At 46.8% G+C, this 24,012-nt stretch overlaps 1 protein-coding gene across 3 annotated transcripts in view; it reads left to right on the top strand.

Moving 5' to 3' along the window:
• The first annotated feature begins 426 nt into the window (after nucleotides 1-426).
• CDKL1 (cyclin dependent kinase like 1) overlaps nucleotides 427-24,012 on the top strand; it is a 61,567-nt gene continuing 37,981 nt past the window's right edge. For 2 of the 3 annotated variants that reach the window (XM_058666415.1, XM_058666414.1), the window contains exon 1: nucleotides 1,397-1,631. In XM_058666415.1, coding sequence (XP_058522398.1) covers nucleotides 1,464-1,631 — 168 coding nt within the window. In that variant the 5' untranslated portion in view covers nucleotides 1,397-1,463. Of the gene's footprint in view, nucleotides 639-1,396; nucleotides 1,632-24,012 lie in introns of those variants that run through there. The other variant, XM_058666413.1, reaches the window with a different exon arrangement.

The following is a 24,012-nucleotide window of genomic DNA, read 5'->3' as shown; positions in this document are numbered from 1 at the left end:
ACACCCACGGGAACATTCCCACACTGGAAAACTACTCAGCAGGGAAAAGCAATGCAGGCAGGCCAGTGGAACAACAGGAGCACCCTGAAATGCCCTAATGGGTAAGAGAAGGAGCCTTCTCCTCAGAGAGCTACAAAATGGCTGACTCCACTCACGGGACATTTCAGGGGTCGGCACTGGCAAAGTGTTTCAAGGGGTCTTCACACATCGCCTCTAACAGTGCTGGGTACTCACTCCATTGTCAAGGCAGCCCCTCTCTTTTCATCCAGGGTTCCGTTCCTTCCTAAACCCCACAACCAGTCGGTTGGTCAAGAACAACTGATTGACTTCCTCTGACCTAGGTGTTGCGCCCGGGCAATGGGACGCATGCGCAGGTGGTGTCGGCGTCGGCCTCCCCCCTGAGGTGCTCAGACCTAGAGGAGTGGAACCAGGCACTTCAAACAATAAAGGCGGCTCTGGAATGTTCCACCAATCTCCCTTCCTCCAGAAGGCCTCTGCTGGCGGGGAAGGGCTCACTCGCCCCAATTCCAGCTTCACTCCTCTCACTGCCTCGGCTCCCTGATACAAGGCCCAGGGTCAGGACAGGCAGAGGCGCTGCGCTCCAGGAGGCCTCCGGCCGTCGGCCACCAGACCGCCCGGTAAGCGTCGCCGTGGCGGGAGAGGAGGGGCAGCGCGGGTGGCTGCGAGTCGCTCCCCCGTCGGGCCGCGCTGCAGCCTCACTCCCGGTCGCTCCCCCTAGGCCGGTCCTCACAGAGCGCGGCAGCGGCGGCGGCCCGCCCAGGCCAGGCGGGGCCGGTTCCCATGGGGACCGCCGACCGGGCCCGCTGCGAGCCTGGCCGGACGACAGAGACGGCGAAGGCGGGAGCCAGGCCCAGTCCGACCCGGCCGCCGCGGAGTCGTGAGTCCGGGGCGGGGAGGAAGGCACAAAGCGGGCCCCTGGGCTTTGGCCGCCGCCACGTGGCGCCGCTCGAAGCGGAGCGGGGACGGGTCGGCGGCGCGGTGGGGCTCCCGGCGCCGCGTCTGCCTGCTGCAGAGAAATAAGACCCGAAATGAGAACTGGGGAAGCCCTTGGCTCCCGGTCCTCCTGCCAGCTCAGGTGTCTGAGATCGGATGAACTGTAACATTAAAAAGACAGATTACCTTACCGGGAGAACCTTTTAGGATGATGGGTTACAGGCTGCCTGCTTGGCTATCTTACTAGCCAATCACACTGGGGATTAGGCTGTGGCGCCTGACAGCGCCTGACAGCGCCACCATTGCAGACGGGCAGATAAAAAATCTTTCAAAATCTTGAAAGACAGGGTCCCACCCCTTACCCTGACAGGCTCCCTCGTTCTGTTTTAGGGTTTTTGGTCTTTGGGGAGGCGAAGAAAACCCAGGCTGTTTGAGGCGAGCGTGCCAACGTGTTGTAGGCGGTCTTTTCCAGCTATGCAAAGATCCATGTACAGACTGACTCCTGTGTGATGGAGAAGTATGAGAAAATTGGGAAAATCGGAGAAGGATCCTATGGCGTGGTTTTCAAATGCAGAAATAGGGACACGGGTCAGATGGTGGCCATCAAGAGGTTTCTGGAATCAGAAGAAGACCCTGTCATTAAGAAAATCGCCCTGCGAGAAGTCCGCATGCTCAAGGTACTGATTCATTTTTTTTCTAAAGTGACATTTCATGGTTTAGAAAAAGAAGTGTGCCATGCCAGGTTAAAGGAACACGTGGGACACACTTACATATCCTTTCCCCAACTGTGTCCACCACAGTACTTCACAAGTTCTTAATGAATGAAATTCCAAGATTCAGTTTATTTTGGTGCCAAAAAACCCATGTTGAAATTCACACATAGTTCTGTGCTGTACGAACCATTCCATGAACTTTCTGTGGGCCCTTGGTGTGGAGAGACTGCACGGAATTAAACTTGCATTTGAATCCCATTCCACAGACTTTTTGCAAAGCCATAAGTGAGGGATAAGGTGGTATTCAGAGATACTGTGGAATAGTGTACTTTCTTTCTAGTTGCTTCTTTTCTGCATCACCTATAGACCTGAAAATTCAGTAGCTCTTATTCTTTGATAGGCTAAGAATCCAAACCAACTCAGTTTCACTATTGTTCTTGAATTTTTTTTCAACTGCCATGCTCCTTTCTGTTGGCATTCTCGGTACACCCAGAAAATCAGTGGTTCACCTATGGTCAGATTTGTGTTGCACCTCATGTATGTCTGTTGCTGAGCCACCTGACAAGATGACTTCTCCAGGAAGGAGACTGTGATACCCAAGCAGCTGGGCAGAGTTGGTTCCTAGAAGCTGGAAATGTTTTTCCTCTAACAGAGTTATCTTTTCTGAATGTCTGTGTGAGTTGCAGCATGTGACTTGTAGTGAATCCAGCAGGGAATAACTCTGTTGCAAAGTTCTGACATCTGTGTCCTGCCTTTGTAAGCTGATGTGGTGACAAGGAGACGTGGGTGCTTGAGTGGCAGTTAGGGACACTTACTCCTTCACTGCTGTCGGGTCTCTCCAGAGTTCCTTTCTCCGTGGCTTGCATGCCTGAGTTCATTTCTAGTTAAGCCCCCTGAATAGGACTGAGCAGGCTTTGGATCCATGGAGTGTGTGGAAATTAGGAAGTTTCTCTTTGGTTTGAAATGTTCTTTGCTTGCAGGATGCTGTCTGAGAAGAACAAGTCCTAAGTCACACTCTGGCCCTGCCAAGGACTAGGGGTACCCTTTCCTGCCCTGCCTGTCTCAGCAGAGACAGAGCTTCTGTCTGATTCTCTTGGCTGATTGGCATTTGCACTTTCTCAGTCCCCATTCCCCCAGCAGGTGGTAACCATATTTCCCAGGGTTCATTTACTCTGAAGAGAAAGATCTGTTTCTAGCAGAGGAAGGAACATTTTCTGAATCCAAAGGCCACCTGTGACTGCCCCAACCTCTCATTCCCACTGAGCCAATCCTGTGTTGCATTCCTCCAATCGGGGGGCCTTGTTTCTGGATCTCTGTGTCTCGGCACATAGTAGGCCTCCGTAAGTGTTATTGTTGGGGTGAAGGATGGGGATCTTAGGAAAGGTAGGTATTGCCATTACATTTGGAAATCAGATGTGTTGTCTTGAAAACTGAGTACTGGTGTGTTCCAAGGATAGAGTTGCAGGCACGGGGGCTGCATCTGAAAGCACACAGCCTGCTGGAACACACACACAGATGGAGAAAGCTCTGGTGTGTATGAGGTGCTGGGGCTGCATTATGGGTAGTCTGTTCTTGCCAGACCTGGTTTCTCAGAATTCTGCAATATTCCCCACCCATAATAGCTACTGCATGGATAATTGCTGATGAATGGGGTAAGAATCTGTTAAATAAAGTCAGATTTGTTCCATTTCTTTATCCAGCAGCCCCTAGCGTGTCTAAAACAGTGTTGGCTCGCAGTTGTGTTACAGAAGCTCAGTACCCCAGCTTCCTAGAGGGCAGGGCCTGTGTCACTCACCTGGGTCTCCAGGCCTGGGCAGAACTCTCTTAGTGCTTGGTGAATGATGTAAATGGAGGATGGTAAGCCATGTGTGAGCGAGACTTTGATATGGGAAGGAGGCTGGAAGGCTGAAGAAGAGAAGGCCTTCAGGGCAGACAGTGGATCCTCAGAAAAGCTACCTACGAGAATGCAGTATTTTGAGGGAACACTGTTGAAGTCAGTTTTGACAAGGATGACTTCTGGGTACTAACAGGCTTAAGAAAGAAGGGAAAGAGAAGCCAAGGGTGTGTGTGTTCTAGAAATCAGGGGTGTTTGTGTGTGTGTCCCTACAAATGAGATCTAGCTCTGGAATAAGGGCTGACTGGCTCAGGGCTGCACCTAGAACGTGGAAGGCCTGAGGAGTTTGGGGCCTGACCCCAGGCCCCTGATGTGGTCCTGAGAACAGAAGTCCAGGTGAGTGTTATAGGGCTCCTGCTGAGCCAGAACTCAAGACAGCCCATGGTAGCAGAGGCAATGAGGAGAAGCAATTCTGAGCCAGGAGGAAAGCCCAGGCAGGTGGGCCCAGTGCAGGAATGCAGTTTGGCTGCTCCTGACTTTGGTCTTGCTTGATACAGCCCCTGGAGGAAGCTCTGAGTACCCAGTTAAGGAGTTCAGCATTGTTCTGAGTTCAAAGCTAGGTGAGATTTCTTATGTTAGAAAGCTGTCATTTATTTGAAGATGTTTGGATTTCATGGAAAACTAGAATTTCAGACTTTTTTTTCTTTTGATGTCTTAGGATAAGATTGTCAGCATTTAAAAAACTAACAAACTACTTATCCTTATTATTCCCTAAAAGAAATGACATTCTAATGCTAAATCAGGAAAGACAGTGTTGGGGGGAAAAAAAACATAGTCCTTCCCCAGCAAGGAAGGTGGATAGCCACCTAGAACAGCTACTTTGAGCCCCACCTACACATCTGTGATGTGCATGTGATTAGGTGTCTGTCGTTGGCCGTATTTTCCCCGTGTCTCTGACCTTTGCTGAAAATGGTGACCTCACTTATGTTTTGCATCCCAATCTGATGTCAGTAAGTTCTGGGTCTGGAAACAATGATTGCCCTGACGAGTGGATGCCCCCTTACAGGATCTACAAAAGGGGCTTCAAAATCTGGAACTAAATGGTCAGTTTGTTTTGGTGCAAAAAATCGGAAAATCAATCTTTTCCAAGTACCTTTATGCATTTTTGTAAAAATTTATTTGAAAAGAGGAGTGACAGGGAGAAAGAGAATCTTCCAACAACAGTTCATTCTCCAAATGGCTGCAGTTGCTGGGATTGGGCCAGACTGAAGCCAGGAGTCTGGAACTCCAGCTAGGTCTCCCCTGTTAGTGACAGGCATCCAAATACCTGGAACATCTTCTGCTGCTTTCTCAGGCATACCAGGAGGCAGCCGGATAGGATGAAAGTAGAGCAACCAAGCCTGGAAGCAGCAGCACTCCCATATGAATTGCTGGCATCGCAAATAGCAGCTTAATCCAGTGTGCCACAATGCTAGCCCACCTTTGTATATATGGTAGAACAAAATACCAGCAGTGTAGCACCAGATCCCTACAAGGGATGTTCCCTTGGATTTCACATTGGGACTGGAATAGTCCTGTGTCTAGGCTCAGAATTCCTAGTGTGTGCACTTTTCAAACTGTCTAAGCAGCTCCCAAAGTTGTTGTGGAGCTCCAGAAACTAGAGTTGTTTCTTTCCAAGGAGATGCAGTTGTGGGAGTGATTGGCAATGTGAAGCAGGCCACGTTCAAGGCTGCACACAACAGCGCAGCCCTCCTGCTTCGTGGTGGGGAAGTTCACAGGCAGGTGCAGCGAGCTGTCTGACAGAACATGCTATCATGGAAGGTAGTTTGCTCAGATTTTTAGAAAATATGTTTTTGTGAAAATTGGAAACACTTTGAAATAACATTGTTTTGTGTCGCTTGAAACAATAATGAATCATTTTTATGCAATACACTCATTATTCACAGTAATAAACTGCTTCCTGGGCCTGGCGGTGTGGCCTAGTGGCTAAAGTCCTCGCCTTGAACGCCCCGGGATCCCATATGGGCGCCGGTTCTAATAAACTGCTTCCTAAAGGAAGTGCAAGTGGATTTCAAAGCATTCATGGAAAAATGGAGTTGAAAGATAAATTCAGGGACAGACTTGTGGCACAGCAAGTTAAACCAGGATTTGGGCACCTGTGTCCCATATCACAGTGCCAGGAATCAGCTCCTGCTTGTGTTTCCTAACCGTCTTCCTGCTGCCGAGCATCTCAGGAGACAGCAGATGACGGCTGAAGAACTTAGGTCCCTACCAGTCCCCACCACACCTGAATGGAGACCTGCTCCTGGCTTCAACCTGTCCTAGCCCATTTCTTTATCTCTCTGTCACTTTACCTTTTAAATAAATATAAACATTTTAAACATTCTTCTAGAAAACAAATCTTAGAAAAGCCATTTTAAAAATAAAAGATGAGTTTATTCTGATCCAAAAAAAATCCAAATTGATATCCAGACATGCTGTTTTCATATGAACATTTTTTAAATAAGATTTATTTGTTTTTATTGGAAAGTCAGAAATACAGAGAGGAGGAGAGATAGAGAGAAAGATCTTCCATTTGATGGTTCACTTCCAATGTAGCCACAATGGCTGGAGCTGAGCCAATCTGAAGCCAGGAGCCAGGAGCTTCTTCCGGGTCTCCCACATGGGTGTAGGGTCCCAAGGCTTTGGGTCATCCTCTACTGCTTTCCCGGGCCACAAGCAAAGAGCTGGATGGGAAGCAGGGCTGCCAAGATTAGAATCAGTGCCCATATGGGATCCTGGGCATTCAAGGTGAGGACTTTAGCTGCTAGGCTGTCTTGCCGGGGCCTTCTATGAACTTTTTGAAGCCCCCTCATGTCTTCATTCACTGTCTACCAAATGATCCAACTATAGTTGTCTTATTAAATTCTTTTTAAGATTTATTTATTTATTCTTATTGGAAAGACAGATCTACAGAGAGAAGGAGAGAAAGATCTTCCATCCACTGATCACTCCCCAAATGGCCACAATGGCCAGAGCTGAGCCAATCCGATGCTTAGAGCCTCTTGCAGGTGTTCCATGTGGGTGCAGGGTCCCAAGACTTTGGGCCGTCCTCGACTGCTTTTCCAGGCCACAAACTGAGAGCTGGATGGGAAGTGGGGCCACCGGGATTAGAACCGGTGGCCATATGGGACCCTGGTGCATTCAAGGTGAGGACTTTAAACACTGTGCTATTGCGTCAGGCCCAAGACTCTTCTATTTTGATGAAACTCCTGCTGATACACATGTGGGAACCAGCATGTGGTGAGCACAAATCCTTGGACTCCCAAACTGAGTTCCACACTCCTGTGCTCAGTCTCGTTATTGTAGACATTTGGAGGGATGAATCAGCAGACCTCTATGTTTCTGTCACTCTACATTTTAAATGAAATAGAAAATAAATACAAAAATTTAAAGAGACTCATTATCTGAGTCATTGTTTTGGTGAAATACCCTGTGTATAAGACAGTTGACACTTGTTCATTGGCATGTGTTGACAGAACACCTGCCATGGGCAGGCACTATTTTTTTTTTTTATTGTATTGTTGTTGACAATCTTTACGTAGTTAATTGCAGTTAAAAAAAAAGGTTCAGGGGGTATAGGGAAGTGGGTAATACTGTTATGTCCATATTGTTTCCATCATGTATCTGAGGTAAAGGGGGATATTGAGGGAGAAGCCCCACCCAGTTTCCCACCCACCCCAAGTCCTGGATGTGGGGCATGCTCTGAGATATTTGCTCAAGTGGTTTTAATAGTTCTCCAGTTATGAATCGCTGCCAGTTTCGCTCGATGAGGTCGTCCACTGATTGATATGGTCCATCATAAAGTCTCCGTTTGCCCCATATTTCACTGCCAACATATAGCTGAGATGAATGATTGACCTGTTCTGTCTTCTGTCCTTTCCTGGTTAGAGTTCTGAGTCCAGCAGTTCGATTGGGGAGATCTCCAAAGAAACCTTGAGGTATTCCCAGACCAGATTCTTGTATGTTCTAGCAAGCATAGGGCCCGGCACAGTCCATCACCCTGATCAGCTGGTGGTTGCAATTGCTGGGTTGGTTCTGTTTTCAACCCCAACTTCCACTGGAACCAATGGGTGTTGCAGTCCAGTCTGGTTCTGCCCAGCACATACTCAGCCCTTACATCAACCAGTGGGAGCTGCAGCCTAGTCGGGGCGACCCACAATAACCCCCATCAGGCCCACCCCCTACCCTGGTTTCCCAGTATGCGTAACAGTAGACCAGTCTGTCCCCCATCCCATTTGGCTCTTGTACTTGTCAATGGGTATTAAAGCTTAGTTCCATCTAACCAACTCAACCATCTAGCCCTCACGGATGTTGTTGAGTGCCTCTCTGTCTAGCCACCCCAGCCCCCGTCCTAGTTTTCATGCCCTCCTGCAGGACTAGTGACCCAGGAAGGGGGAACCCACTTTTTCCCTCCCAGGTCTCTCTCAGTCCCGGTTTATGCACTCTTTAGGTGGTTCTGTGATTTGACTTGACAGAATTAGTCCCCAGTGCCAGCTTCTGCCAGCTGATGCGGGCAGGCACTATTCTTGACCCCTCATGATTTTGCATCTTAGTAAGAAGAGGCCAACAGTTAACAAGTAATTCTGTGTTAAATGGTGCAGAATAAGGGGGATAAAGGATTAAAAGTGAGCTTGTTCTTGTGTCTGGTAGTGAGGAGAAGCCCTTCTGATGAATGACATTTGGACAGAGACCAGAAAGGAATGCAAGATTACGCCTGCAGTTATCTAGGTTCCAGTCAGAGGGCATGGGGAAATGTGACGGCCACAAGGCAGCATCGAATGATGTGTTCAGGAGGAACGGAGTTCCGTGTGTCAGGAGCAGAGGAAGCAAGGGGAAGGGTCTCCGAAGAGAGGCTTAGAGGCATGTGTAGGCTATGGGAGGGTCTGTGGAGTTTTCTCTGAACACAATGGGAGCAGCCGGAGGACACTGAGCAGAAGGGTGGTTTGGTGTGACCTCCTTCCAGAAGGATTTGTTGAAACTTCATGAGCAGAAAGTTCAGTGAAGGGGCTATTGGTATAAGTCAGCTGTGAAGTGATGGGATTTGGACCAGCTGGTAGGAGTTGTGGTGAGAAGTCAGTGGATTGATTCTAGATTTATCCTGTACACGTAAGAGAGGAGTCTGTTGGTTGGATGAGGAATCAAGGAAGACTCCAAGGTTTTTGACCTGAGTAATTGGAAGAATGAAAAAGCAGTCATGTGATGAGGAAAAGGAACCCACGAGTTGTGTTTTGGACAGGTGAAGCTTACAATATGGAACAAAGCATAGCTGTAAAGCAGGTTATTAAAGACCAAAGTCTGGCAGTCAGGACAGTGTGCTAACTGGGTGAGATTGCTAGTGGGGAAGTGGCAGGGAGACTTAGCTGGGGCACAAAGCTGATAATGCTCAGGAACCTGGGTCTCTGCAGTCCACATGGGAGCCCTGGAGTGAGTTCTTGGTTCCTGACTTCAGCCTGTTCCAGTCTTGGCTGTTGCAGAAATTTGGGGAGTGAATCAGCCAATGGACAATGTTTCTGTCTGTCTCTCTCCCTCTCTGACTTTCAAATAAAAATAAATAAGTAAAAATGATAAATGTAGAATGAGGGAATGGTTAGTGACATCACAGACTTGAGATTAGCCATTGGCTTTAAAAAACTGAAAGCCAGAGCTTGCTCCATAGCATAGTATGTTAAGACTCTGCTTGTGGTGCCAACATCCCAGATGGGTACCAGTTCAAGTCCTGGCTGCTGTATTTTTGATATAGCTCTCTGCTAATGCACCTGGGAAAACAGCAAAAGATGGCCCGAGTCCTTGGTCCTTGAACCCACATGTGAGGTCTGGAAGATGCTCCATGCTCCTGGCTGTTGTAGCCATTTGGGAAGTGAGCCAGTGGATGGATGCTCTCTCTCTTTCTCCATCTTTCCTCATCTCTGAAATCTGCCTTTTCAGTAAAAGATAGATAAATCTTAAACAAAATGTGAGAGCCATTTGAGACTTTTTTGAAAGATTTGTTTATTTGGAAGACAGAATTGCAGAAAGAGATGGAGATGGAGAGGCAGGAAGATTAACTTCTCTCCATTGGTTCACTCCACAAATGAGCCTAAAGGACTGACCTGGGCCAGGCTGAAGCAGGAAACTGAGAACCATGTAGGTCTCCCATGTGGGTTGCAGGGACACAGGCCTGTGGGCCATCTTCTGCTGCTTTTCCAGGTGCATTAGTAGAAAGCTGGAGCAGAAGTGGAATGGCTGGCGCCTGAGCAGGTACCAGTGTGGACTGCTGGCATCACAGGCAGTAACTTAGCACACACCAGCCCCTATTTGGGATCTTGACAAAAGTTGTTTGAGTGGAGTGGCAAGATGAATGCTTCATGAGCAAGAGTTCAAGAAAGATGAGTGGAGCAAAGTGGAGACAGTAATGTTGGTTGTTGTTTTTATTATGAGGAGAGAGAAGAGGAGCAAGGTTCTGGCACAGTGATATAGCTGCTGGTTGAGATATCTACATCCCATATTAAAGTGCCTAGATTGAAGTCCTGGGTCTGCTTACATTCCAGCTCATGCTAATGTACACCCTAGGAGGCATCAGATGATGGCTCCAGTACTTAGGGACCTGCCACTTCCACGGGTAACCTGTATTGTGTCCTTCAGCTTGCCCCCTTTCTGTCTATTGCAGGTATTTGGGCAATGAGCCAGCATGTCAGAAATCTGTGTTCTCCTCTCCACCTCTCTGCCTTTCATTTATCTGGGATATCATTAGATTCCTTACATGTGCTATCCCTTACTCTTTATGTAACAGGATCCATAAAAGGTTCCAAACAGTGGGTGCATGACTTCTTCTGTCAGGGCATTTTCTATCTTCTGACATAAAAATAATACATGAATCCCACAGAAAAGAATTACCCCCTTTCCAAAACTGGAATTTAAACCTGTTAAAGATAAATTGGAGGGGTAGTGGAGTGTTCATGACAGAAATCAGATGACAGAATGACTAGTGTTCTGAAAGGAAAGACACCTTGCAATACAAAGTGACATGCTAGGCAGTGCATACTGGCTCTGCATAAAGCTGGCGAGGAACCACAAGCCTAACTTGGTCTCCAGGGAATATCCATGCATCCCACAAGGAAAGGCTGTTTGATTTCAAAGGCAAAAAAACTGAATCAGAATCTGTGCCTTATGAAGGTCCTAAGTCACTCTACTAGCGGCTCCTCTCTAGAAGGAAAATGGAAGGAAGAAAAGGAAGGGCTGGGAAGGGCTGGAGGCCAAGGGCATCACGGTGTCTCTGAGATGCTTCTGCAGTCTTGTACCTGTGGCCCACGAGCCAAGGGCAGTTAGTCTAGACCAAATCAACAGTACTCAGGTGCTAACCACAGCAGTTTAGATGCTGGCTTTGACAGCCCATCATCTAGAAGACACGAAATACAGGAGAAATGAGCAGGAAAGGGAATCACATACGTTAGTCGGCAGCTAGGGGCTGGTGGCCCAGGACAATCATGCTGATTGCCCGAGATACACAGACTACTATAGTGATGCCTTAGAAAGTAGATATTGTAGGACCAGTTCAGTGGTGTAGTGGGCAAAGCTGCCACCTGCAGTGCAGCATCTCATGTGAGCATTGCTTCAAGTCCCAGCTACTGCTTAACTTCCAGCTCCCTGGTAAGCAGTGAAGAATTGCCCAAGTCCCTGCACCTCTACGAGACAGCCACAAAAAGCTCTGGGTTTCTGGCTTGAACCTTGCCTAGCCCTGGCCATTGCAACCTTACTGGGAGTAAACCAGTAGATGGTAAATGTCTTCCACTGTCTCTCCTTCTCTGTCTCTGCAACTCTGCCTTTCAAATAAAGAAATAAATCTTTAAAGATGGAGAGAGATTGTTATCCCATTATGCAAAATTGATTCAGGATGGTTAATGATTTTCCAAGGCCTGTTGGTCAATCACCTGGAATGCAGACACAGTTGTGTCCCCAAGTCAACTCCACTGTTTTCATGGATCAGAACCATCAAATACCAAATTCCATGTTCAGAGGTCCCTCCCGACTGCTGATCGACCTGTGTAGCAGCTAGGCCTTAGCTGTGAGATTTGTAGCTTCTATAGATGTCAACATGCAGTTCCTACTGGACTAGCTGTTCTGTCTCTCACTTGATAACCTTCTAGAGTGTTTTATTTGAAATATTGTTCTCTGCATTATAATTTCCACACTCAAAAAAATTACCATTGACTCAATACTATTATATAACACTGTCTGTGCTCAAATTTCTCATATTATCCGAACAGTATATATGAAAGAACTGAAGAAAGTTCATAGAAAATGGAACTATAAAGTAAGTTTGGGGGCTTGTGTGGTGTTGTATCAGGCTAATCCTGTGACTCAGGTGGTGGCTTAACTGATGCTCTTTTGCTGTGCCACAATGCTCACTCTTCAGGCAGTCAGTTAACCACCTAGCTAAACCCATCGCTCTTCAGTTCTTGCTGTGTGGCACAACAAAACCTCCAGGCTCATGCTATACCAGCCCTAGCATCAGCCCTACCGCCAGGGACACCTGGTTCCTGTTAGTGAGAATGAGGTTGCTTGAGTTTAAGATGCTGTTCAGTAGTTTAATACTTTTTTTTAAAGATTTTATTATTATTGGAAAGCCGGATATACAGAGAGGAGGAGAGAGAGAGAGGAAGATCTTCCATCCGATGATTCACTCCCCAAGTGAGCCACAACGGACCAGTACGCGCCAATCCGATGCCGGGACCAGGAACCTCTTCCGGGTCTCCCACGCGGGTGCAGGGTCCCAATGCATTGGGCCGTCCTCCACTGCTTTCCCAGGCCACAAGCAGGGAGCTGGATGGGAAGTGGAGCTGCCGGGATTAGAACCGGCGCCCATATGGGATCCCGGGGCTGTCAAGGCGAGGACTTTAGCCGCTAGGCCACGCCGCCGGGCCCAATAGTTTAATATTTTGAGGATGCCTTTCAGGCCAAATAAAACACATCGGCAAATGATGTTAGGCCTGCAGGTAGCCTTTGGATTATGCAGTTTTCATCCTGTGCAGATGTCTTGTTAGCAGAGATCTGGCCTGCTAATGGTCATTGCTATTAGTGTGGATAGGTGTCTACAGTTAATGCAAACTGGTTGTCAGTCACGTGAAAACAAAGCCGAGCTGATCCTTGCCCACAATGATGGAAACCAAACAAACTCCCTTATCATCATCCCTCTCTGTTTGCTCAGCAAGTGGAGACCTGCTTAATTTTATTTTTGCAAGATAATATACTAATAGCAAATAGTAACAGCTTGTTGTGCTTGTTCATTTGGTGATTTTTTTTTTTTTTGCTTGGCTCACAATATGTTTATCTGGAAGGATTGTTTCCTTTGCTAAGTAGTGAACTCCTAGTGATAAAGCCGCCATGAAAACAGAAGGAACAAAAGCAGAAATGAATGAGCTGACCTCTTGCCTTATTAAAGAGATGAGTTTGTAAGGAGATTAAACACATACCACCGTCTGGGGGACCTGGTGACCCTACTACATCCAGCCTGCCACACACTCACAGGTTCTAGAAGAGATAATCATACAGTAGGAAGAGGCAGAGCAGGCAATTTTTTTCTTAAAGTTTTATTTCTTTTTTTTAAAAGTTGTATTTATTTGAAAGCCAAAGACATAGAGATCTTTTATCCCCTGATTCACTCATCTGAAGTTACTAGTAATCGGGGCTGGATCAGAAACCTGTATTGCCATTTGTCCCCTATGTATGTGGGCAGCAGAAAACCAAGTACTTGAACCATTTCCTCATGCCTGTCAGGGTGTGTGCTAGCAATAAGTTAGAAGTGGAACAGAGCTGGTACCTGAACCCAGGCACTCCAAAGTAGAATGCAGTGTCTTCACAAAGTGCCTAACATTGTGCTTTGTTTTTTGTTAATAAAGGATAATCATATATGTTATGGGATACAATGCAATGTTTTAGTACATGTTTACTGTGTGCAGTGCTCAAGTCAGTGATTGGCACACTCAGCACTTCAAAAATTTATCATTTTTTTTACTTTTCTGAAATACATGTTATTACGGTTGTCGCTTTATGGGAGATACAGCAGAACACTAGAAATTCAGAGTATTATTTTATAATTCTCACTAATAAAAACAATTATATTCTTGCATTTTTGTCATAGAAGTCATTTTTTAAATTTCCAACCAAACAAAGCCTTCTAAACAGGCAGTGTGTGATACATAGTTATTGTAAAACATTCAAACCTCACTGGAAGATGGTAATTCTTATGTGGAATGAACATTTTTTTTCAATGGCTCAGGCTTTCACTTTAAACTTTTTTTCATGGCTTTAATTCACCTATTTTTTTTGAGAGGATTGATGTGTAAGAACACAAATCTGCTTTCAACAGGCATATTTTCTCACTAATTATTAACCTTCTTTTATTGCATATTAACTTTAAAAGCCCTCTAGTCAAAACACCACTGGGTAAAATTGCCCAGTTGAAAAATCTTTGAACTCCCCCTTCTTGCTTAGGACAAGGAAAGGTCAGGGTTTTTGAACCAACTGATGCTGTCGACCACCCGTAAAATACATATACACCTTATGCTCTTTAGCTGTCAGAATGTTGCTGCTTGGGTTTTGGGCTGTGGCAGTGCTATCTTTTGTTCTGATCGTGATGTGGATGGTGCCGTTCACACTCTTTGTTAGTCGCCTAGAGCAGGTCCGGTGCTGTGTGTGTCTGGCATGTGCTGGGTATCTGGAATCCAGAACAGGTCTTAATTCAGGTCTCTTGGCTGAGGACCCACCTGCACATGCTCGTCGTCCCAACCCCTGCATGTGGTCCCGGCAAACACTCATGGATCTCTTCAGCTGGTGAACACAACTTCTTCAGGACTTCTTCCACTCCACTCCTGTTACATCTTTTTTCTACCTAGCCATCCCCCAAACAGGACCCTAGCCAGAGTGATTGTCTCAAAAATCTTGGCAAAAAATGAAAATGTGAGCACAAAGAAGCTTTCTTTTATCCATATAGAGGAGTTTGGGGCACATGTTGTGACACAGTGGGTTCAGACACTGTGTGAGATGCCTGTGTCCCATATTGGAGTGTCTGGTTCAAGTAATGACTCTTCCACTTCCAATCCAGCTTCTTGCTAATATGCCTTATGGGGATGTGAGGATCAGGGCAGCAGTGGTGACTTTACTACTTGAGACTCTTGCACTCACATGGGAGACCTGGACAGAGTTCCTGGCTCCTGACTTCAGGCTGGTTCAGCGCTGATTGTTGGAGCTATAATCTTTTGAGGAGTAAACCTGTAGCTGGAAGACTCTCCTCGTCTTTCTGTCTCCTCCTGTCTCTCTGCGGTGTGTCTATGTGTGTGTGTCTCCTCTGTCACTCAGATAAGTAAATCTCAAAGAGAGTGTATGCGCTCTGAGGGGATTTCTCAGCAAAGCTGATTTGGTGAGGAATATTTTCCTCTAGGTCAGAGTTAATATTCATAATCAAAATAGTTTTTTTCACATAATGAAAACTACTTTTCTCACAATAGTGATCTATTAATTAGCTCTGTGAAAGTAACTTCCTAATATTTGTCTTGGCTTTACAAGCTAGTCAAGAGACTTCTGCAGATCACTCAAAAACCATCAACATAATCTATGTCTTGTATAAAAAAAAACAAACCCTTGAAACTAAGGAAGAATTAATATAAAATGAAAGGTCTGCCTTGCTCCTTCCCTCTCCTCCCTCTCCTCCATCTTCCCTCCCCCAAAACTGTTTGCTGTGTAGCATTTCAGGGCACTTCTGGGCTCACATAAGGACATATACAAGTTCATGGAAGATAGAATTCAAAAATAAGGTTTGGTGTTTACAAAGGATCTTTTAAAAATATGTGAAAATGTGTATTATGAAGAAATTATACCTACATTTCAATAACTTTTACACAAAAATAAACTTACTAATTTTTGCTTATGCACGATTTCTAATTCATTTCTAATTCATTTTCCATTAACCTTCTAGTATAGGTACTATTATATTCTGTGTCCTGGTCTGTCATTTCCTGTTTTGCACTTAACGGTTTATTCTTAGACATCTTGTCGTTACTGTACACAATTATGCTTCCTTTTTAACAGTTGCACAATATTTCACCATTTAAACGTAGAATAAAGGCCCTGTGGCTTACTTCATTTTTCCAGTGGCAGCTGATTATGCACACATAAAGCAATGCCCATTTAAGGGAATGCTGGAGATGGGAAGCACGATTTCCACAAGTCAGTCACGGGGAGTGATGGTGAGAGAGTCTAATCCTACTTCAGCTGATTAAAGACCCCCGGGTTCTAGCCACTGAAGCCACCTGCTGGCCACTGATTCAGTGTGTGTACCCTCAAATGGCTGTACCAGGTACACATTCCATCATTCTGTTAGACTGGCCTGTGACTGGTGCCAAAGTAGCTAATTCTACCAGGTGCTGTTTATGATGTTTCCTTTGCTGTAAAATGGCACCTTTAGCATGACGTGTAGATTTCTAGGCCACTGAAGAAGATATATACTGGGGGTCCCAGTGTGATGGCTCAATGGCTAAACCCTTACCTTGAAAAGCTGGGATCCCGTATGCGTGCTGGTTTGTGCCCTGGCTGCTCCACTTCCCATCCAGCTTCCTGCTTCTGGCCTGGAAAAGCAGTAGAGGATGGCCCAAAGCCTTGGGACCCTGCAGTCACATTAGAGACCCAAAAGAAGCTCCTGGCTTCTGGCTCCTGGCTCCTGGCTTCGGATTGGCTCAGCTCCAGCTGTTGTGGCTCTTTAGGGAGTGAACCAGCAGATGGAAAAACTTTCTCTCTATCTTTCTCTTCGTAAATCTAGATCTGCCTTTCCAATATAAATAAATAACTCTCTAAAATATATATTTACTAGGCCCTTAGACTGTGGTGCAAGCAGGAAAAGCCAAGCCCAAGTCAGTGTCCATTCCAGGGAGGACAGATAGCTACCCTGTCCACACAGCAGTCACCCTCCTTATGCACAGCTCTTTGTCAGTGTCTCAAGAGGAACAGTTGTTGTAGCAGATGGTTTCTTCCCCAGAAGAGGGGCCAGCTCAGCCTTGGGGGAATGCAGCCAGTGCTGTTTGTCAGTCATATAGCTGTGCTCACTCTGATCATGGGTTGATTACCAAAGTACCAGGGTTCCCAAGGACAAAGTAGCCCGACACCTACCAGAAAAAAAGTCCCATGTTTTCTGTCTAATTGCCCAGTGCTTCCTACATGCACAATGCTCTTGGAAAGGCATGATGTGGAGTGAAAAGATCCTCAAGTTCCTTGCCTATCATGCAGGTACAATTTGTGTCTCTTACAAATTATCTTTCTGTGATGCACCATGTTAGGCAGGCTGTTTGTTACTAACCACAGGTCTTTCCTCCCTCCATACAAAGCAGCCAGCATGCTGCTTGGAGCTCTGCCCAAAAGGAGAATAGCTTTCCCCGCTTGTCCTCCGGGCCTCTGCTGAGCAGGGATGCCATTCGCTGGTAGTCTATGTTAACCCTGCATCACCTTCACCAGCTGACCTGTCTGTGAGCCAGGCTTCAGGCTTCCCACTCCCATTATTTGGAAACTCTTGCTGAGCTGCACACATAAGTTGAAGGAGTGACAACAGTGCAGTAATATAGATGACATGGGAGAATGACCATCTCTTTTTGTAACTTGCTCATTCCCTCTAACCTAGTAGGACCTAATTCCAAATATGCAGTCTTCATAGTGCAGTAGATGGTTCCATATCCATTCAGGTTTGTGATGGTGTCCCTCTCACCCATCTTGGGTTATATCATCATTTGATATCCCATAGTCAGGTATTCCCTCTGCCCAGGCTCCGTGACTTGCCCAGAGTAAGGCACTTCTAACAGTATTGTATATGATGGACTGTGCAACTTGAGGGAATAGAACAGCACAGCTTTCACTACTGCGAAGTACTCACTTGCTCTGCATGCTACTAAGTTTTATGAGCCTTCCACTGTCACTTGGGAAGTTAGAACAATGTCCTGTAGGGATGTGAATGCTGCCTACAGAATTCAGAGATCCACCTAAAGCAATGCCTCCTTTTAGTAGTAGGAGGTACACAAAGTGCAACATTGTCCTTCACTGTAAAGAAAATGGGGAGGGCCTGGCGCCATGGCCTAGCTGCTAAAGTCCTTGCCTTGAATGAGCCGGGATTCCATATGGGTGCCGATCTAACCCCAGCAGCCCTGCTTCCCATCCAGCTCCCTGCTTGTGGCCTGGGAAATCAGTCAAGAATGGCCCAACGCCTTGGGATCCTGCACCTGCATGGCAGACCTGGAGGAGCTCCTGGCTCCTGGCTTTGGATCGGCACAGCACTGGCTGATTCATTTGGGGAGTGAATCATCAGATGAAAGATCTTCCTCTCTGTTGTACCTCCTCTTTGTATATATCTGAGTTTGCAATAAAATAAATTAATCTTTGGGGAAAAAAATGGGGCAGACATTTGGCCCAGTGGTTAAGATGCCAGTTAAAGATACCCACATCTTGTGTCCAGGCTCTGACTCCTGATGCCAGGTTCCTGGTAGTGCAGACCCTAGAAAACAGCAGACAAGTAGCTGAGTTTCTGTTACACTTGTGGGAGAGCTGCATTATGTTCCCAGGTCCTGGCTTCTGCCATTCAGGGTATTTGAATGGTGAACCAGTGAATGGGAATGCATTCTTCCGCACCTTTTCATTCATTCTTTCTCCTGTCCTCTCGCTCTGCTTCTCAAATAAATAAACAAATACATAAAGTAAGAAGTAAAAATATAAGAAGAAAGAATGAACAGAGAATGACTTTGGGGCCTACCTTGTGGTACCACAGGTTAAGCTCCCACTTTGAGTTGCCAACATCTCATAATAAAGTGTCAGCTTAAGTGCTGACTGCTCCACTTCTAATCCAAGTCCCTACTAATGTGCCTGATAATGGTCAGATAATGGTCCATGTAGTTGAGCCCTTGCTACCCCAGTGGGAGACCCAGATGGAATTCTGTGCTCCTAGCTTTGGCCTGGCCCAGCCCTGACTATTGTGGGTATCTGGGGAGTGAACCAGTGGATGGAAGATTGTGTGTGTGTGTGTCTCTGCCTTTCAAGTAAATAAATCTGAAAAAGGTGCTTTTAGATGCTTAGAGCGTCTCATATACTCCAGTCCCCAAAGAGGTTTCTGCCATGTTTAGGAAGGCAGGTGTCTTCATTGGACATCCAGAGAACTTGCCACTTCTGCCCTCAGGAAGCCTACTCAGCATGATGCTATCAGTACAGTGCAACAGTGTGCTCTTCTGTCAGGACAGTCAAGGTGCCTGCGGACTGTGCCATGACTAAAACTGAGAGCAAGAGCTAACCTGGACCTCGGACCAAGCAGTGAGTGTGAACCTGCTGTTGTGTGTCAGGTGGCAAAGATTTTGTATAACTACTCCAGTAAAGAGACCCATGCAGCCTAATAGCTGCCATAGGAACTGCGATTTGGTTGAGTTTTTCCCTTGTGTAACTCGGCTGTTGAGGGCATGGTGGAGCCCACCAGCCCTGCGCCCTTTCTCTGTGGTGGGGTGTGCATCTGCATTATCTCATCTGCTGGGATGCAGTTTAGCTCTGGTTTACCTTTGTTGTTGTTAGAATTTTTTTTTGAAGGTTTACTTGCTTATTTAAAAGAGTTAGATTAAAAGGAAAGGGGGGAGAGAGGAAGGGAGGGAGACAGAGAGAGATAGAAATCGACCTTCACCCTCAGGTTCACTCCCTAGATAGCTGCAACAACTGGAGCTAGTCCAGGCCAAAGTCAAGCCAGGAGCTCCTTCCAGCTCTCCCATGTGAGTGCAAGGACCCAAACACTTAAACACCATCCTCCACTGCTTTTCTAAGTGCATTAGCAAGGAACTTGGTCGGAAGTTGGCAGCCAGGACTCCAATTGGCACCCATTTGAGGTGCTGGCACCACTGGCAGTGGCTTTACCTACTTCACCACAGCACTGGGTCTCCTATTGGTTATTTTGACTACTGTTGTATTGCAGAGGGAGGGGGCGTAATTTCAGGAACTTCTGTTTGGCTGCTTGTGCCACTTAGGCTCTTACTCCATAGTTCACATAGCACATAGCCAATGTGCAGGCTAACTAATTGTCAATTATATTTTTCCCAGCTTTGTACTTGGGACATAAGAAATTATCTGAAGGACAGAACCATGCATCAAGACTTCACTGTGTGGCAGTGCTGTAACCTAGAGTAGTGATGGCTTTGTGGGCCGTCAGACATCAGTGTCAGCAAGTGCCTGGTAGCCCTCTAGTTAATGGGTGTGGCTCTTTTTGGGAGACATTGAAGAATTCTTGTGAGGGCATGGTAGAATCCTTCTTTTTTTAAGAATTATTTATTTTTATTGCAAAATCAGATATATGGAAAGGAGGAGAGATAGAAAGGAAGATCTTCCGTCCAATGATTCACTCCCCAAATGACTGCAATGGCCGGTGCTGCGTCGATCCGAAGCCAGGAGCCAGGAATGTCCTTCTGGTCTGCCATGCAGGTGCAGGGTCCCACGGCTTTGGGCCATCCTCAACTTCTTTCCCAGGCCACAAGCAGGGAGCTGGATGGAAGTGGAGCTGCCAGGTTTAGAACCAGCACCCACGTAGGATCCCGGTGCGTGTTCAAGGCAAGGAGTTTAGCAGCCAGGCCACCTCGCTGGGTCCTAAAATCCTTTTTTCTTTTTTTTTTTTTTTAAAGATTTATTTACTTTATTACAAAGTCAGATATACAGAGAGGAGGAGCGACAGAGAGGAAGATCTTCCATCCGATGATTCACTCCCCAAGTGAGCCGTAACAGCCGGTGCACGCCGATCTGAAGCTGGGAACCTGGAACCTCTTCCGGGTCTCCCACGCAGGTGCAGGGTCCCAATGCATTGGGCCGTCCTCCACTGCTTTCCCAGGCCACAAGCAGGGAGCTGGATGAGAAGTGGAGCTGCTGGGATTAGAAGCGGCGCCCATATGGGATCCCGGGGCTTTCAAGGCGAGGACTTTAGCCACTAGGCTACGCCGCTGGGCCCTGAAATCCTTCTTAAAGATAACTTGATAGGGCCCAGCGTGGTGGGTCAGAGTTTTAAAATTAAAAAGGCTAAATTCTCGCCTTATAAGCACCAGGATCCCACATGGGAAGTAGTGCATGTGCCAGCTGCTCCATTGCTCATCCAGCTCCCTGCTTCTGGCCTGGGAAAGCAGTAGAAGATGGCCCAAAGCCTTGGGATCCTGTACCCATGTGTGAAACCCAGAAGAATTTCTTGGCTCCTGGCTTCAGATTGGCTCTGCTCTAACTATTGCAGCCGTTTGGGGAGAACCAAGAGAGGGAGGATCTTTCTCTGTGCCTCTCCTTCTCTCTATAAATCTGCCTTTCCAATAAAAAAATGTATTTTTTAAAATTAAAAAAGTATAAAAAGATAACTCAATGCATTGGTCTATAAATTGCCTTAGCCCTAGAAACTGGGTGAGGAACTGTGCTTTTCCATTCGAGTGGCTGGCATCCCCCTTGCTGCTTGTAGCCTCCCAGTTTCTTGTAGTGAATACTTATCAAGTATCACATCAGCCAGCTGCCCTTCTGCTGCTTCTAAGGAATGTTGTGAGGAGTTCCTAACTGAAGTATGATTCCCTGGCTTACCTACCCTGATGGGGATTAGCTACACTTTGCCACTGTCAGCTCCTGGTCTCTGCCACACTAGAATCTTCCATCTCCCATTGGAACCAGAGAGTCTAGTTTCATGGTAGCATCTCCAGCTTACTGTGCCCAAGCATGTCGCTCCACCTGCCGGGGGACAGCCCCAGCGAGATGCTATCAGCTGCAGGTGACCTCCTTACTGCTTTAGAGGGTGGTTTCCCAGGAAGCAGGCTGAGTTCTGCAGGCACATGTGCTCTTTTCCTACCAGTGGTCTCAGCTCCTCGGATTGCCCAGCCCCAACATCGCACCAGGTGTGTCCTCACTTGTCACCCTGGGCTTCTAAAAGCTCACCCTTTGAAGGGTAACTGATAGCAACATAACTAAGACTCTCCCCAGGTGTCCTTGTCAGGAATGAAGCCCCAGGCCAGGGTCAGTGTTGCCACATTGATGGGTTTCTCTCTACCCAGTCCTGTGTTTCAGGACTTCTGTGACCTCCTGCTGGTACACAACCAGCCTGGTGTGGTATCTATGAAGATGTTTAGTGCTCACAACCAGGACCCTACCATCTTCCAGAGACTTTGCTACTCATCAGTGTGGGAGGAGGTAGGGGAGACGCTAGGAGGATGACACCCTTCTATGGAGACACCCCACCAATGAGGACTCTGAGGGTCTCTACCTATGAGGACATATTTGCCTGTAACAACAGGGTCAGTGCTGCTTATTGTGGCCCAGAAAGTTTGTGGAAAGTTGAGGGTTTGAGACTCTCAGCTTCTCTCCTGCAGGTGTGCCTATTCCAGATCTTAGGATTCTTTTCTTTCCTCACTGTAGCCCTGACTGTGGTGAAAGAGATCAGGAAAGGCTGGCTTTTGTCTTCCTTGTAGGTAGATCACTTCGCAGTGTAAGAACCTGTGGCTTCTCCAGGGGCCTGGCAGATAACCTGGGCATTTCCTCATTGCAGTCCCTGTAAAGGTGTTCCTGGAAGCCCAACTCCTTCCTCAGTAGCCCCACGGTTGCCCATCTTGTGCTGGGCAGCTGTGGCATAAGCTAGAGGTGAGGTGGTGACCCTTGTGCTGCTGCAGCCCCCCATATTCCATCCACCATTCCACCCATCCCATTAGCATCAGTCACGGTGGTGGTGTTGCTATCTGTGACTGATCCAGTTCCCAGGTTTCCTCCCCAAGTTCTGGAAGCTATGCTTATGTCTGAATGCAGCAGTATTAGTCTGTGCAACCCCCAGAAAGCAAAGTCTGAGACAAAAGACTGCGGGAGTTTACTTAGGGAAGTGATACCAGACAGCTGTAGTTGGGGAAAGGGGTCAAGCCTTGGCGGTGGCCTGGGGCCCAGGTTCTGCAAGCATCGTGGTATGCTACGCTGGAAGTCTCTGGATAGGAGACTCTGCAGGGAAATGGCGAGAGTGGCACTGATCCCCACTCTCATCAGATGGTAGCTGCAGAAGTCCAGGTAGCTAAGATTCAGGCAGTTTCAAACAAAAATTTTTTTAAGATAAAAAAGAAAAATAGATCAATCTTTGAGCTGCTGGTTCACTCCCAAGTGCCTGCAACAGCCCAGACTGGGCTAGGCTGAAGCTGGGACTCCAGAACTCAGTCAGAGTCTCCCACAGGAGTGGCAGGGACCCAACTATGTGGGCCATCACCTGCTACCTCTGGTTTTCCTGGAATCAAGACCAGAAACAATTATCAAACTCTGATACTAAGCACAGCATTTTAACCACTGAGCCAAGTGCCTGCCTCCCATTTTTTTTTTCATTTTTAAGAGAAAGGTGAATCCTTAAATATTTTACTTTTATTCAAATCAATGATGCAAGAATGATGATAAAGGGCCACACTTGTTGATGCAGTGTCAGAGAGCAATAGGCAGCGATGGCGACTGCAACAAACGTAAAACACATGGACCTGGTCTAAAGTGCTCTGTCATCGCCTCTGCTGCAGAGTCTGCGAGCCTGGTGTAGCTACATCACCAGTATTTTCAAGAGAATCCTGGTAGCCAAGATTTTAAAGTGACATTTTCTGCTCATCAAGTATTGATGGCTAGTACTGAAGTCGTCAAATTCCATGGGCCAAACAGGCCAAACAAATGTGCTTAGAGGGTGTAGGACCTGAGCTTATTACAATATGAGTGACCGGTAAAGATACAAGACCAAAGACAGATAAGGAAAGTTGTGCAAGGGAGCTCTGTGATGTCATCAAGCCCTGTCTCTGAAGTACATGTGGTAATTAAGTTTGCCCACTAAGGTCACTTGTATGTAAGTGTGTGTTGAGTAAGCCTGAAAATCATTCTTCCATTTTGTTGCCTGGTGCTTCTCATCTAGTTCCTCTATAGGCCCCTCTGCGTTTAAGTAGAGACATGGAAACCCTGGCAAAAGCAAGCATTGGCCACCTGGGGGCCAAGGTGGAAACCCTGGGGCCAGGCTTTGATGACTGACCACAGACTGGTTTCAGGACCACAATAGCCCCTCTGGTTTCTACCTGTGAGGCTGGTGAAGTCAGCCAAAGGAAGAGAAAGCATAGGAGAAAGGTTTTTGAAATGCAAGGCCGGCACAGTCTGGCTCCAGGTACCATCACGTGCTGGCTGTGTCCCTAGTGAGGTCACACCCCTAGATCCTACAGGCTGCTTTTCAGTCCTTTTGTACTTGACCTTGCAGCAGCAGCTGGCATGTCAATCACTTCCTCCTTCCAAGACCTGCCTGCGTAATCATTCTGTGCTGCCTTCTCTTTCCTTTGAGGACCTCCTTTGCATTCTCCTTCTCAGCTTCCTCCTCCTCCAGTGCATTGGTCTGGGGCTCCGAGACCCACATCCCTACTCACTCTTTTTTTTTTTTTTTTTTTTTAGATTTTCATTTTTACTTTTATTACAGAGTCAGATATACAGAGA

This window comes from Ochotona princeps, chromosome 6, assembly GCF_030435755.1.
Source record: "Ochotona princeps isolate mOchPri1 chromosome 6, mOchPri1.hap1, whole genome shotgun sequence".
Classification (NCBI taxonomy): Eukaryota; Metazoa; Chordata; class Mammalia; order Lagomorpha; family Ochotonidae; genus Ochotona; species Ochotona princeps.
The sequence above is the reverse complement of the archived record's forward strand: the minus strand, read 5'-3'. Positions and strand labels throughout refer to the sequence as shown.